Genomic DNA, 12,634 nt, shown 5'->3' on the forward strand with positions numbered 1-12,634 from the left:
AAAGATTTTAAGACTGCATTTGACAGTAGAATGATGAGGAAAACCTTTAAATTAGCATCTATTATATTAAATAGTTTGCAGTTTATATAATCCATACCTCAAATTTCAGATGTTTTGTAGCTCACAGCAGTATAAGGGTGTGAATATTTGAAAGGCATATTAGTCCAAAACAGCAGGAAGAATAGCATACATCCTTCTTTTGTGACTGATTTTGTCTTCTGTTGACAAGAAACAAGTTTAGAGGAATAATCACTTATTGTGGACCTTTGCATTGAATCAGTTTGGTCTCTTCTTTATCCCCACTAATGGAGGCGGTTTCTCCTCATGAACAGCAGGTGGCAGCAGCAGCTCGTAATAAGGAGACGAAGTGGTTGAACTGTAAGTAAAAGAAAAACTAATAAAATGTTTGTGTTTTGTTTATAAAATAGTTGTTAGTAACACAGTAACATTTATTTTACTCCTTATCTCTGGTTTTGAGGCGTTGGAAGATGTTTAAACAGTAAAAATATGTCAGTTGTTTCTTAGCTACTGGCGCTGCATTGTGGGTAATCAAACGTTATTTTGAACATTAAATCTTTGCATTTTTCCTGGTTTCTAATGCCCAGTTATCCCAGAATGTATTAACTGGTGGATCACCAGCCACTCAGCTCTTTTTATTTTATTTAAGCTAACAATGTGTCGGCACCGTGAGTCATGTGGGTATGTCTGCGAAAGACATCCCGGCGAGAGAGAATAGCAACTCATACTTACCTGGCAGGGGAGATACCATGATCATGAAGGTGGTTCACCCAGGGTGAGGCTCAGCCATTGCACTCCGGTTGTGCTGACCCCTGCGAATTCCCCAAATGTGGGAATCTCGACTGCATAATTTCTGGTAGTGGGGGACTGCGTTCGCGCTCTCCCCTGATTTACTGTTAATATGAAAAATAGTCTTACTTGAATTATATTCTCACTCTAAACAGATGTGTTTATAGTGTAAAATTATCAGATTTCACTTCTAAAACATGGAAAATCTTTAGATACTCTTTGCATTAAATAATTTATGAAAAAGAAGCTCTCCAACCGATGTTTTATTTTTTTTAAATCAAATTTTAAGGAGAAACTGGAGCTATAATCATCGAAATACTTAAATACAGCACTTTTATAAATAAAATGGCAATAAATTGCACTATATATAGGTATATATTGCTGCGTTTCAGACACGTGACCTGGATGACGCTTTAAATTCAGATGGTGGCCCCGATTTCTCCGGTTAAAAACAGCAAAATGGATCACAGCGAGTACCATAATGGGCTGGAACAGACGAGGTACCTCGAGAAAATACATGTATATTTAGGATATGATCCGTATTGTATCAGTAAAAAAGACTTATAATTTTGAGGATTTACCTGGTGTCGAGGAGATCCACATAACTCACTATCTGGAGCTGCAGACTTCATATTATATGACGACCCAGATGAAAGGTTTCAAAAGCCTGGAGCATAAAATTATTTTGTTTCAGGTAGGGTCAACCATTTAGGATCAAAAGAAGCATTACATGGCTGTTTCTGCGGGTGAGTAGTGAGTTGTACTATTTTAAGTAATTAGTCTATAATAATGCTATTGGTAACAACACTTCTTGCCTTCCATCAGCATTGGGTGACGTCGATGCGACGTAATCTGAAACCCAATAAGAAAAAGGCCACAAAAAAAAATAAATAAAAAATAAAACACAAATGGAGAGAAATTTTCTAGAAAAAACTTGAAATTGTTTTATTTTCCTTTTATGAATATTTCTACAAAGAAAAAAAAGGAGAAATAAAGGCTAAATGAGCTAAATAAAGGAGAAATATCTGAGTTTAAAAAAATGTACATTGGCTAAAATAAACTCAGAAATTGTTAGGTTTAATTTCAGAAATTATGATTTCTAAAACAAAAATCATTTTATGAAAAGTGGATAATTTGCTAGCAAAACACTTGAGAAATTTTGAGATTAATCTCAGAAATTCTGTTTAAAAAAGATGTTTCTAGAAAATTTCAGAGATCAAAGCTCAAAATATTTTATTTTATTTTACTTTTGGAGCTCAGAAATGTTCAAAGACCAGTCTCAAAATTAATGACTTTATTTTCCACAAATTTAGTCCTCTTTTTTAATCTACAATGAGCCTAATACATCGCTGTAGATTTGGACTTCTTAACTGAATTACTGAAAAACTAATCGTATTCTGCTTTTTGAGATGCACCAGATTAATGTCACTATCTAGCCTAAAGGGGGCAGTATGGCGTCATCCAACCGTACATACCGAAAGAAAAAGAGTGAATGGGAGCAGTGGAGGTCTGAGAGTTTTTCACTTTATCCTGTTGAAGTCAAACTCATTACTGTAACCGTTTAGCAAATACTGTTTCTGGGAGTTCAACCAAGCGGCTGAAGAATTCAGATGGCGGCTGTTAGCAGTATGAGCAGAATATCTGGGTTATGCCGTCATGCTGTTCGGCAAACGGCTGCACTGAAGTCGCCGAGGCTGCTGCAGCGTCGGTCCTTCAGAGTTACTGTGAGTTTAAACCGCTTCAATTCAAACTAAAATACATATTTAAGATGGGTTTAGTTATATGTAGCCTACAAAGATCTCTAGAGGATGCCCCGTTTTGGCCTAACTAGGTGCAGTGGTTGCGCATTGAAGTCGCTTCAGAGGGTCATGGCGAGCATTTCATTTGGCTTCCTAGGTGCTAAAATCTGCACGAACGTGTTATATGCATCATTTAATTCTCGCGATAGTTTGTAAACAAGGTACTTATGTTAGCATCTCTGAGACTAAGGCAACTTTTTTTGTCTCGACAATGCAGGCGACAAATAAAACAACAAAAAACTTAATACCGTAATGCAGTAATACGACTTGGATTTTAAATTAGATTTTTGTGAGTTATTGTCATTCGTTCGGATCCTAAAGCCAGCTATGTAGCTAGCTAGCCGGCCGGTTAAAGTTTTGGCTAGCTTCCTTCCTATTGGTCAAACAAAGGGGTGTGAGGACTCAAACTAACCAGGGTACCAGCTATTTTAGAACACCTACATGGCAGGCCACATACGGGTACAAATGAGCATTATTGTAAATGTTGAAGGACATATTAAGCAGTAAACAAATGAAGTGTATAAATAAAGAATAAAGGTACTGTACTGTATGGGCAAAATTTCAGCATATATGCTTTGTTCCAAAGGAATGTGCAACTGAGTTGGTTAATTTAAAAAATTATCTATCTGAGCATTAAATAATATAATCAGTGTACCAGTAAATAAGTAACTGCAATAGTAAAGTCATACCAGTATGAATATTTAAGTCATTTAAGTCAGGTGTGTGGCAGTATGGAGACTTGTTAAATGTGCTGGATTGTGGGCTCTGATAACCAAAACTCAGAACCACAAATTTAGTACTTGTTGCATGACAGACCTTTCTGATGTCTCTGCTTCAGGAGTGGCTTAATGCAAGGACTGTAATAAGTGTAGCTCAGGCTTTTTCCACCGCACTTTTTTCTTCTACTCAACTTTCCTTGAATATACTTGAGAAAAACACTCTGAACAGTCAGCTTAAATACCCCTAACTTTTTGTGGTTTATCTTTCCTGTAGAATGTGTCAAATACTGTCTTGTCCACAATTTTCTAGGCCACTTAAAGGTAACAGTTACTTGATTGTACTCTAAAATGGCACTGTGTTCCTGGAAAATACATAATGCCACCGCATTAATATGTAGAAATCTAAGTTATTTTACACTTGTGGACCAAGTATTATTAACTGAAGTGTCAGATTGAGCTGATACATTACAGTTTATTGTATTTTGTTTAGTGTCCATATTAGATAAGTTCAGCTATCCGTGGATAAATCTGCATGAGGTGGGCAAATAAGAGAAGGATTTAGTCTTTAGATTTGGGAAAGAAACAACTTAATCTAAATGTTGTTTTAGTTAACCTGTGGTACCACCTAGAGGTGAACATGATGCTCTCAGAGTTGGTTTAATGAGTCTATGGAAACTTTACATGACTAAATGCTTTAACATGCTTTAAAACAGACTGATAAATGTTAAGACTTTTATTCAAGCGAGAACCTGAAATATCTAGTTTTTTTTGTTGTTTGTTTTTTGTTTTTAACCAGACAGTAGAAGTTAAAATCTCACCACTTGTTTTGTCTTGAGGACACCAAGCTGGAGGACGCTGTGTCTCCGTTTGCTACGATTGTAGAAAATGCAAATGTAGACTTCACGGTCCGTTAGTCAGACACTCCCTTTGTGTTGCACCAAGTCTTTGGCTTTTAAATAGACAAATATCAATGTAGTTTCTCTTTCCTTTTTTGTTAACATGAAAACAATTAATCGAGTTACTATTTATTGACAATCAGTTGCTTATTAAATCTATATTAATTCCAATAGATTAACTAATAACGTCCACTTGGATCTTATTTTAGTGTTGTAGTTCGACCGCCTTCCAGTAGAGGGCGTCGCTTGTCATCCATACACGGAGCCGTTGATGGACAGGTTGAAACAGAAAAAAAAGATGGCGGAGATATCTAAGAACGGGAAAAGGCAACGGTCCAAACAAAGTGCGGTTTGGGATGGAAAATGGACTTTATGCGGTCTGTCTTGAAATAGACCCACTAGACAAGCTTAATTTGTCACTTTAATAGAGCAATGTCAGCTTTTTATTCAAAAATGACTGATTTGCTATGAAGTTGAAGATGTGATAACACAAAGCCAAGTGTTAATTCCTTCAAGAGCAACCTCAGACGGCACTTCCCTATAAATATCTCTATATACATTGGAAAAGAAGTGCTTATGATATTTATTCTTTTCATCTTTTATTTTTCTGTTCAACAATCTAAGAGGTTTCAGTTTTGTTCTATTTTCTAAGTTTAATAATGTTAGAAAACCAAAAAAATTCTGTTTATTCAGTCTGTTTTTCCAACAGCTGATACAAAATAATGTTAAAATTTAAAATATATATTTTTAATTCAGAATATTCTGAAAAAAAAAGCTCTTCCTGTTATGGAAATACAAGAAAGGCTGCTTATCAATTTATCATTAATTGACCACGAGATTAGTCAACTTTAGATTAACTCATTAATGGATCTCTTGCATCCCTAGTTCAACTGTTTTATATCAAGAATTACAAAGTAATCCAGTCAGATCTGTAGTTACTCACATACTGGAGGCTTTTCGAGAGTAAAACTTTTCCTCCTCCAGGCCGTGCAGCAGCAGCCCTTTGACTCGTCTCTGGAAAAGCCCCAGTTTCCCGGCGCCTCAGCAGAGTTCGTGGACCATCTTGAATTCATTCAGCCCAATGTTATTGCTGGGATTCCAGTGTACCGGGTGATGGACAGGCAGGGCAAGATAATCAACCCCTCTGAGGACCCCCAGGTAAATCCACTCTACCTGTATGTGTCGTTGTTAAAGTTCACATTAGGAGCTCTGCTGTTTGTTTCCCGTTCAGCTCTCCAAAGAGACGGTTCTAAACTTCTACCAGAAGATGACGCTGCTGAACACGATGGACCGGATTCTCTACGAGTCTCAGAGACAGGTCTAGCTTTTACTTCGAGGTTTAACCGGAGAACAGGTGGAATTTGATGTAAAATGTGATTGTTTTCAGGGCCGAATCTCCTTCTACATGACCAACTACGGAGAGGAGGGGACGCACATCGGCAGTGCTGCAGCTCTCGAGTCTAATGATTTGGTTTTTGGTCAATACAGAGAAGCTGGTACGAAAAAGCTGTTCCTATTATACTTTACGACCTTTAGCCCTGTAAATGTCATTGTTTCTATTCAAAGTATTGCCTCAGGATGGTTTTGCATGTCATGCGTTGCTTCAACAGTATTTACACCCCTAGGGGTTTTTCACTAATTCCAGTGTATTTTATTGATTTTCTTTTTTGTGGTAGATCAACAGAAAATAAAAATGGAATGAAATTTAACAGGTTTTATAGCAGGAATGTTCTACATTTTGCTTATTTGCATATACACTGCAAAATAAATTTTGTCAAGTATTTTTGGTCTATTTTCTAATGCAAATGTCTTATTGCACTTGAAATAAAACAAAATTAACGTACAAGAACATTACAGCAAGATACAGGAGCTTGTTTTAAGTCAATAATTGTTGAAGCTTGATTTATAAAAAAGTAAAAAATCCACTGGCAAATTATTTAAAATTTTACAAGACTATAAGTGAAATAATTTGCCTGTGACGTTAGTACTTTTTCATCAGTATTAAGGAATTATTGAAAAAAAAAATCGTCTAGTTTGCTGAAAAGTTACTTTTAAGTTTTGTCTTATTTCAGTTCCACGAATGATCAGAGTTCCTGAAACACCGGAAAGCTGAATGGATATAAAAGCATTTTTGCACCAATCTGATGGTTAAATAACCTAAAATCAGATTAAAAAACAATAAATATCTTTGTTTCTGAACTCATAAAATGATTTAGCAAAAAAAATGTTTTTTAGATATATAGTTTTTGATTAAAATGTCATAAATTACAGACTCTGCTATTAACTCGATTAAAAATTTCCATCCAGTCCTGCAGCTCAAATAAATGTAAATATATGCCAAGGATTTTCCTTCCAGTTGAGTTATCCAGCACCTTGATTCTGTATTTCGGTTCCATTAGCCGTATGATGACCATTACTGTTTGTGGTTCTCGTATATAAATATTCCCCTGTGGCTCCTCAGGAGTGCTGATGTACCGCGGTTTCCCCCTGGATCTGTTCATGGCTCAGTGCTACGCCAACGCCGACGACCTCGGGAAGGGCCGCCAGATGCCCGTCCACTACGGCTGCAAAGATCTGCACTTCGTCACCATCTCGTCTCCTCTGGCCACGCAGATTCCTCAGGGTGAGGCCGCTCAGCCGCTTTTAACTAACACGGTTCGCCTGAAGTCCTTCAAAATGCTTGGATTTCAGTCGGGGGTTTTCAAGACATGGAAAGTGCTTGATTTATGGAAAAAGGTCCTTGAAAATGTTTGATATTCAAACTGCACAGTCTGGTAATAAAGTGGAAGCTAATGTTTCATTAAAAGCCTAAATTTGGAAAACATTATTGCACACACCTTATAAAAGAAACTTTTTTTTCTCACTTTCTGAAGTTTAATCAGATTAAACTTTTCTTGTTTGAGGTCATTTAAAATTCCTAAAGTTATTTCTATTTGTTAAATACTGCAAACACTAACAGTTTTTAGATATTTTTTATTGTAACTTTCTGTGATTTCAAAAGTTTGTGAAGATACTGTATTTATGTTTAGGTGTTTAATTTGAGCAGGAAGGTTATTTACCTTAACAAAATGTTTGGAAAGTGCTTGAATTCTGTATAAAGTCCTTAAAAGTGTTTGATATTCAAACTACACAGTTTTGTAATAAAGTTCAATCTCACGTTGGATTAAAAGCCTAAATTTTGAAAACATCACATATAGTTGAAACTTGATGTTTTCATACACCTAATAAAAAAACTTTTTTTTTCATCACTGCTTAAAGTTAAATAAGATTAAACTTTTATTTCTTTAGGCCATTAATAATTACCAAAATTATTTCTATTTGCTGAATGGCAGAAAATCTTGTGACAACTTTATTTTCTTTAGATTTTTCTTGCAGCCGTCTTTGTATTTTGAGTTTTCAGCATTTAATTTGAGCATTTAATTTACGTCAACACGTTTTTGGGTTGTTTCAATGTAATAAATATGTATTATTCCCAATTACTTATTGATCTGTGTAACTGAAATATATGTTGGCTCATATTTTATATGTTACTGAAATTTTTATGTCAAATTAACATTTTGTTCTTGGATCAGTTAGGCTTTTAGGATGTATGAGATGCATTTAAAAACGTAACATTTTGTTTTATATCAGGTTGTCTCTGTTTTATGATGTAGATTAATATCACAAAACATTAATCACAGTAATAAATGATACCATATAATATGTGGTGCTGGGAAAGTTTGAAAACTCCCCTTTAAGTGCTTAAAAAGTGCTAAAATTTTACTATGGGAAAAGTGTACGAACCCTGATTTAACCTCTGATATGTGAATGTTGATGCTGAATGTTGATGTTTTCCTCAGCGGTGGGAGCTGCGTACGCGCTGAAGAGGGAGAACATGAACCGCGCGGTGATCTGTTACTTCGGGGAGGGAGCGGCCAGCGAAGGGGACGCACACGCCGGCTTCAACTTCTCAGCGACCCTCGAGTGTCCGCTGATCTTCTTCTGTCGCAACAACGGCTACGCGATCTCCACCCCGACCAACGAGCAGTACAGAGGCGACGGCATCGGTGAGACGATTTAAAGATGCAAATAGGTTATCAGTTACGGAATAAACAAAGTTGGGTAGTAACTAGTTATATTTACTTGAGTAACTTTGTGGAAAAATGTGCTTTGAGTAATTTTATTATGAAGTATCTCTGCTCTTGAGTAAAATTCCTGAATTTTCTAACCACTGAATTAAAAACATATTTTAACCAAAGATTCACCAGACACAGATCTGCAGTTTTATTTTGAAAGAGCCTGATTTGGAAAATTATTTTTGCCTGATTTTATTTTTGCTTTGCTTATATGAATTATTTTCATTTTGATCCTTAAAATATAAAAATTTGCACATAACTTTATATTTTGGACCGTCTGATTATTTAATTTTTAAATATTAAATGATTGATATTTTAGTAGACATTTTACCAGATACTTTTTTACTATTGAGTAATTTCTTGGACGGCTACTTTTTACTTTTACTTGAGTAAAAATATGTTGAAGTAGTGCTACTCCTACTTGCGTACTCTGAATACCTCTGGTCATTGATTAATCTATTGCTTATTCTGACAATTAATCATTTATGAACATTTATTTAAGCCTTCTTTTTGCTCTGAATGTGGTGTTCTTTCAGCAAAAGACCTTTTTTTAGTCTCTATAACCAGTTAACGATTACTAATCATGATTAATTTGATTAATCGTTTCAGCCCTGTATCATTTCTTCTTTTAATTCTGTCCAGCTGCTCGAGGGCCTGGTTATGGCATGCTGTCCATCCGTGTTGATGGCAACGACGTGTTCGCCGTCTACAACGCCACGAAGGAAGCGCGTCGCAGGGCTGTGGCTGAAAACCAGCCTTTCCTTATCGAGGCGATGACTTACAGGTTCGCAGTTTGATCTTTTTTCCACACACTCCATCCTCATTTCCAAACCCATCAACAGTCAAGTAGTGAAAGAGGGGAAGAATTTAAAAAAATATGTGTGCAGCAAATTAAAGTCACAGTAGTTATTTCGTCAAACACAATGTTGTCAGTATATTGTCAGTAAAACCCATATTTAACCTGTTTAATGAAGTTGGGATTTCACCTGTCCAAAGGTCATTTTACATCTAAATGTGTTCCTGACAACCAGAAGCATACAATGCTGTTGGATTTGATTAACAAATTCTTGTGAAGGAGAAATCTCCACAAGTTGTTTGAAGGAAATACTTTCACTCTCAAATGTTTCAGGTGTTCCCACTGAGACCGGAATCGAATTACTACCAAAGCTTTTTATATTAAGCCGACAAAGCCTCCGCAGTGTGAATGGAGTAAAATGTCTCTAAGCTTCTTTCTCATAAAAATATAATCCCTCACAATATGGCAATATTTTCATTGCACTAATTCTGGCCCAAACAGTGTAATTTACCAGCAGATTTGAAAAAAATTTAAAAGTTGCTTTTCTTTATTGTAAGACATTAGATCAGATAACACTTAGCAGTTGTTATTGCTAATCTGTTCTTCCATTTAACTGAACTGCTAATAAAGGCTAATAAAGGATTATTATGTTTTAACACAAGTTAAACAGGTCTAAATATAAATCTGGTCTTATGAAAAAAAAAAAAGTGAAATAAAAGCAATTTAATTCAACAGCAACCTTTTAAGATTTTGTCTCCAGTAGTTTTGGACCATATTGCCTGTGTTGTTCAGCTGGGGTCTGACTGATTTCTGAATTCTCCTTAAATCACCACAAATCCAACATGGTGCATGTATACCACAAATGACTATTGATGCAAATTGAACACGTACCAATAACCATACCAGAAGCTTGAAGTAGAGACATATCTTAGGGGGCACTCACACCAATCCTGTTTATTCCACATTAATCTACCACTAGGTTGTTTGCCTAGAAAGTCTGGTTCGTTTGTGGAGGTGTGAATGCACAATCAAACTCGGATGTGAACCAAAAAAGCGAGCTACGGTCCGCCAAAAATCCTCAGTCTTTGTTTGGTTGAAGTGAACCCTGGTGCAGTTCAAAAGCATATATGAACCAAAATTGGGCCGGAGTACTGCTCCAAGAGCAGGAAGTTGACTACAGTGCATGGCATTCTGGGTAAACGTATCTCTCTCTCTGTGTCGGCTACGCTACACACCATCTCTTTGCCATAACGACTGACTGACAACAGCTCCACTAGTGTAACAGGATTCAACATCACAAAACATGCCAACATTTCCCACACAAAGAACAGATCGTTCAGTCCGTTACAGTTTTATGTTTTATAGCTTGATGTTTATTTTGCGATTATTAATAAGTGATCGCTGTGGTAGATTAGCTACCGCTGCTATTAGCTAAGCTAACACAGCTGTGGTTTATTAGCTAATTTAAACTTTTAAATTGCTCTATTGATGATCTGTTAGAAAGCTGTTGTGTTGGTTGCCTTTTTTTTTACTGAACTGAAACACACCGAATTCTGCAGCATATCTACATTTTACATTTGTCATAGTTAAGCTAGCATGAGTGACCTACCCTCGCTATATTTTTTTCTTAACTTTTTCCTGACCTTGGTATCTAGTTGCTGTAGTATTAACAATTAGCAGCAAAGCACTGCGTCCCTTTTTATTTTATATATCAGGCGTACATTTAACATTTAGTGCGTTATGTTAACAACTTGACAGCTAGAACCAATGGTAGCCATTGTCGGCTAACAGCTTTTTGCCCTCCAGCTCTTTGCTGGAGGGCGCATCTATATTTATATTAAATTTGAATACAACCTTTTTGCTTGGGGTTAGCCCAAGAGTTAGTTTATTCAAATTCTATATTTAAAGGCTAAGAAAGGCTCACAGTCCAGTTGGATTTGAATACCAAATTCTTGTTAAAATCCCCTCTCAAGTTGTTTATTTAAAGGAACTACTTTCCCTCTCAAATGTTTTTAAATATGAAAAGCCTGATGGATATTTCTGGTCCTTCCTCAGAATCGGGCACCACAGCACCAGTGACGACAGCTCGGCCTACCGCTCAGTGGACGAGGTGAATTACTGGGACAAGCAGGACCACCCCATCTCCCGACTGAGGCACTACATGACGGCGCGCGGCTGGTGGAGTGAGGACGACGAGCGCAGCTGGAGGAAACAGTCACGCAAGACTGTGATGGAGGCGTTTGAGAGGGCGGAGAGGCGCCTGAAGCCCAACCCAGAGCTGCTGTTCACCGACGTCTACCAGGAGATGGTCCCCAGGCTGGCCAAGCAGAGGGAGTCCCTGTTCAGGCACATCCAGCAGTACAAAGAGCACTACCCCCTCGACCTGTACGAGAAATAACCGCCACATGCAGTAGTGTGTGAGGACTGGAAGTAGCTGCACACCACATGCCGTGTTCGTGTTTTGATGTGTCATTGCACATTCTGCACATATGCTTTCAAAACAAATTATTTCTAATGGTTTTTGGTGCCTTATGGTAGAAAAAAGCCACATTTTACATAAATGAAATAGTTTCTTTTAGGGCTGGGTGATAAATCTTATTTTTTTTGTTTTAGAAGATTTAATTTTTTCTTCCACCAATGCACATGTTGCATTTCTGTAGTTCAGTGTGATGTCATTGCGCCCTGGGCGGCCATCTTGTTGTACAACTTCAATTTGAATTCATGTCAGCTCTACAACGAAATGTCAGGGCCTGGCTACCATTTTCTTTTTTTTAATTACAAGAATTACTAGAATTTAATACAGCAAAATGTGAGAATAAGGACATAATATTGCCAGAATTAAGTTGTAAGATTAGAAAAATGAAGAAGTAATTTTATGAGAACTCCAACACAAAAAATAAGTTTAAAATGGGGAATGTTGAGCATCTTGTGAAGTTAGTTAACTCTTGCAGTTAAAACAACGTTTCTTCTTTTAATTTTAAAATGTTCTTCATGTAAAATTGCATCTTTATTTTGCTGTTAATATAAATATATTCTTGTAATTAAATAAAATTTGTGTAGCCTGGCTTTAGATACTCAGTCATACAACTCACAGAAGAGATAGTTGAACCAAAAGCTAATTTCAAAAATATTTTCTGACATTTGTAATTTCTTTTTTTTTTTTTTAGAAAAGAAAGAATGAGAGAATAGATTAAAATCACATGTAGCATGAAAAAAATTGAAATTTTGTTTTGAATCCATATCGCTCAGCCCTACTTTTTCTTTTGAATCCAGATTAAATAGATTAATTAAATAGGAAAGCAGGACATATTATGGAGATTTGACCTCTATTTGTCAATGTATCTTTCCCTTTCAACAGCTGATAAGCAGGTTTCTAGTGTGTCATTGGGGTTATCCGTTAGTGTTTGTTGAGATGCTGTTACACAATGTCATTTTTCCCAGAGCTGTAGATCTGTTAAAATAAACTGTAGAACATTGGTTGTCTTCAAGTATTAATTTAAAA

At 36.4% G+C, this 12,634-nt stretch overlaps 1 protein-coding gene and 1 non-coding gene across 2 annotated transcripts; both read left to right on the forward strand.

Annotated features, from left to right (window-relative positions):
- The first annotated feature begins 742 nt into the window (after positions 1 to 742).
- LOC148155753 (U1 spliceosomal RNA) lies at positions 743 to 906 on the forward strand. Its single transcript, XR_015765179.1, has one exon. It is a non-coding gene; the product is annotated as a U1 spliceosomal RNA (small nuclear RNA).
- A 1,355-nt stretch (positions 907 to 2,261) lies between these two features.
- bckdha (branched chain keto acid dehydrogenase E1 subunit alpha) lies at positions 2,262 to 12,608 on the forward strand. The gene is made up of 8 exons (XM_014985648.2): positions 2,262 to 2,531; positions 5,206 to 5,379; positions 5,453 to 5,539; positions 5,609 to 5,717; positions 6,683 to 6,844; positions 8,061 to 8,267; positions 8,979 to 9,120; positions 11,188 to 12,608. The coding sequence occupies exons 1-8, from the start codon at positions 2,418 to 2,420 to the stop codon at positions 11,528 to 11,530; spliced, it is 1,338 nt and encodes a 445-aa protein (XP_014841134.2). The 5' UTR covers positions 2,262 to 2,417; the 3' UTR covers positions 11,531 to 12,608.
- The last annotated feature ends 26 nt before the right edge of the window (positions 12,609 to 12,634 follow it).

This window comes from Poecilia mexicana, unplaced genomic scaffold, assembly GCF_051168715.1.
Source record: "Poecilia mexicana isolate PSO_F unplaced genomic scaffold, ASM5116871v1 scaffold_13, whole genome shotgun sequence".
In the NCBI taxonomy this organism is placed as follows: Eukaryota; Metazoa; Chordata; class Actinopteri; order Cyprinodontiformes; family Poeciliidae; genus Poecilia; species Poecilia mexicana.